This window comes from Elephas maximus, chromosome 16 (assembly GCF_024166365.1).
Source record: "Elephas maximus indicus isolate mEleMax1 chromosome 16, mEleMax1 primary haplotype, whole genome shotgun sequence".
NCBI classification, from domain to species: Eukaryota; Metazoa; Chordata; class Mammalia; order Proboscidea; family Elephantidae; genus Elephas; species Elephas maximus.
Genome location: NC_064834.1, coordinates 85,204,624 through 85,206,519, shown reverse-complemented (window position 1 = coordinate 85,206,519; position 1,896 = coordinate 85,204,624). Strand labels below are relative to the sequence as shown.

Below are 1,896 nucleotides of genomic sequence, written 5' to 3'. Positions count from 1 at the left end.
AGGGAAAAAAAGAGGGAAAGAAGGAAAGAAGAAAGGAAGACAATAAAAGCCTCATTTCAACAAATTTAATGAATATAAGCAAGAATCACTTCTGCTTTTAGCACATGGACTGTGCCGCTAAGATTATATACAATCATAGGGACAAAAATGTTGGAAGAAACAAAGATATGAAGCTAATGTGTAACAGGACAAAGCTTTGATTTATCAAGATTATTTATTATAATGACTGATGCCATCCTGAGACTATCAATTGAGCCAGGTTTTCACTCTGAATAAAAATCTAAAATGACTCAGGCTATCAGGGAGATACATCCTTCAGTCAGGGAGGCAACTTTTCACTGGCAGAAAACTGATAATGAATCAAGCAATAAAAAACAGCTGTTGGTTTCAGATATTTCCCTAGAATATCCATTTTTCTAGAGCACGCCTAGAGGGCTAATCTGCTTCATTTGCAAATAAGTATATTGCATATTGCATAGCTAATCAATCAAATTGTACTGTTCACTAGGAAAACCTGTTCACATCGTAACCCAGTCTTTGAACATTCATTGCTGTTTTGGAAAATATAGGAAACAATATGACGAAGGAAAATTTTTTCTCTGCTGGTTCATCGGTTGCGTTATTTTTACTAAAAAAAAAAGTATTCCGATTATTTCTTTTTTTTGTCCCTCTTGTTGCACCTATACCTCAGGCATGAAGAATGAGCTGAATAGGAATTACTCAGAGGTGACTGAGTTCATTCTACTGGGCCTCAGAACCCCTCCAGAGCTACAGATGCTCTTATTCCTAGCGTTCTTGCTAATCTACATTGTCATTGTGGTCGGAGATATCAGCATGATATTCGTCATTTGGGTGGACTCCAGGCTTCACACCCCTATGTATTTTTTCCTTAGAAACTTGTCCTATTTAGACCTCCGCTACTCCACTGACATTGCTCCTAAAACTCTGGCCAACTTCTTGTCTAATGAAAAGAAAATTTCTTACAATGGCTGTGCAGCCCAATTTTTCTTCTTCGCCCTCTTTGCCACAACTGAATGCTTTCTTCTGGCTGTGATGGCATTTGATCGATTCTCAGCCATTTGCTCTCCTCTCCTTTACCCAGTGCACATGTCCCAGAAGGTCTGTGTTTGGTTGGTAACTGGCTCCTATATCTGTGGAGTCATTAACTCCGTAGTACAAACAGGTTTCACCTTGAGTTTGCATTTCTGTGAAGAAAACAGATTGGACCACTTTTTCTGTGATGTCCCAGCCCTGAGTGAGATCTCATGTGTTGACACCTTTGTGAATGAGATTGTGCTGTTTGTTTTCTCTGCTTTTATCATCATCGCTATGACAAAGGCGATTCTGGTATCTTACGCTTATATCCTCTCCACTGTCTTGAAGATCCCCTCATCTCAGGGCAGGAGTAAGACCTTCTCCACCTGTGGTTCCCATATAGCAGTGGTGAGTTTATTCTATGGGACTGTGTTCTTCATGTATGCTCAACCTGGGGCCATCACCTCACCCCAGCAAAACAAGATCATTGCTGTGTTCTACACAGTTATAATTCTAATGCTGAACCCTCTAATATACAGTCTGAGAAACAGAGATGTGAGAGATGCTGTGAAAAGAAAATTATGTGGGAAATGATCCTCTCACTGATGTTTTTAAGGCCATCATTTAGTGGACACAATTTATTTTCCAAGATTTCTAGTTCAAAATATGTCTGGTTCCAGAATTTTTATATCTAAATATGTACTCAGTGTATGGCATGTGAAATACTGTAAAAATGTAGTTTTGCAACCTAGAAACAACCACTGTAAGCATTTTATTCTACTTTCTTATAATATTTATTAATCAAATGTAAATTATATTAGTGTATATATATATATATGTACACACATGCATGTATATGTA

At 37.9% G+C, this 1,896-nt stretch overlaps 1 protein-coding gene across 1 annotated transcript; it reads left to right on the top strand.

Moving 5' to 3' along the window:
* The first annotated feature begins 538 nt into the window (after positions 1-538).
* LOC126060018 (olfactory receptor 12-like) lies at positions 539-1,678 on the top strand. The gene has a single exon (XM_049856090.1). The coding sequence runs from the start codon at positions 694-696 to the stop codon at positions 1,627-1,629; it is 936 nt and encodes a 311-aa protein (XP_049712047.1). The 5' UTR covers positions 539-693; the 3' UTR covers positions 1,630-1,678.
* The last annotated feature ends 218 nt before the right edge of the window (positions 1,679-1,896 follow it).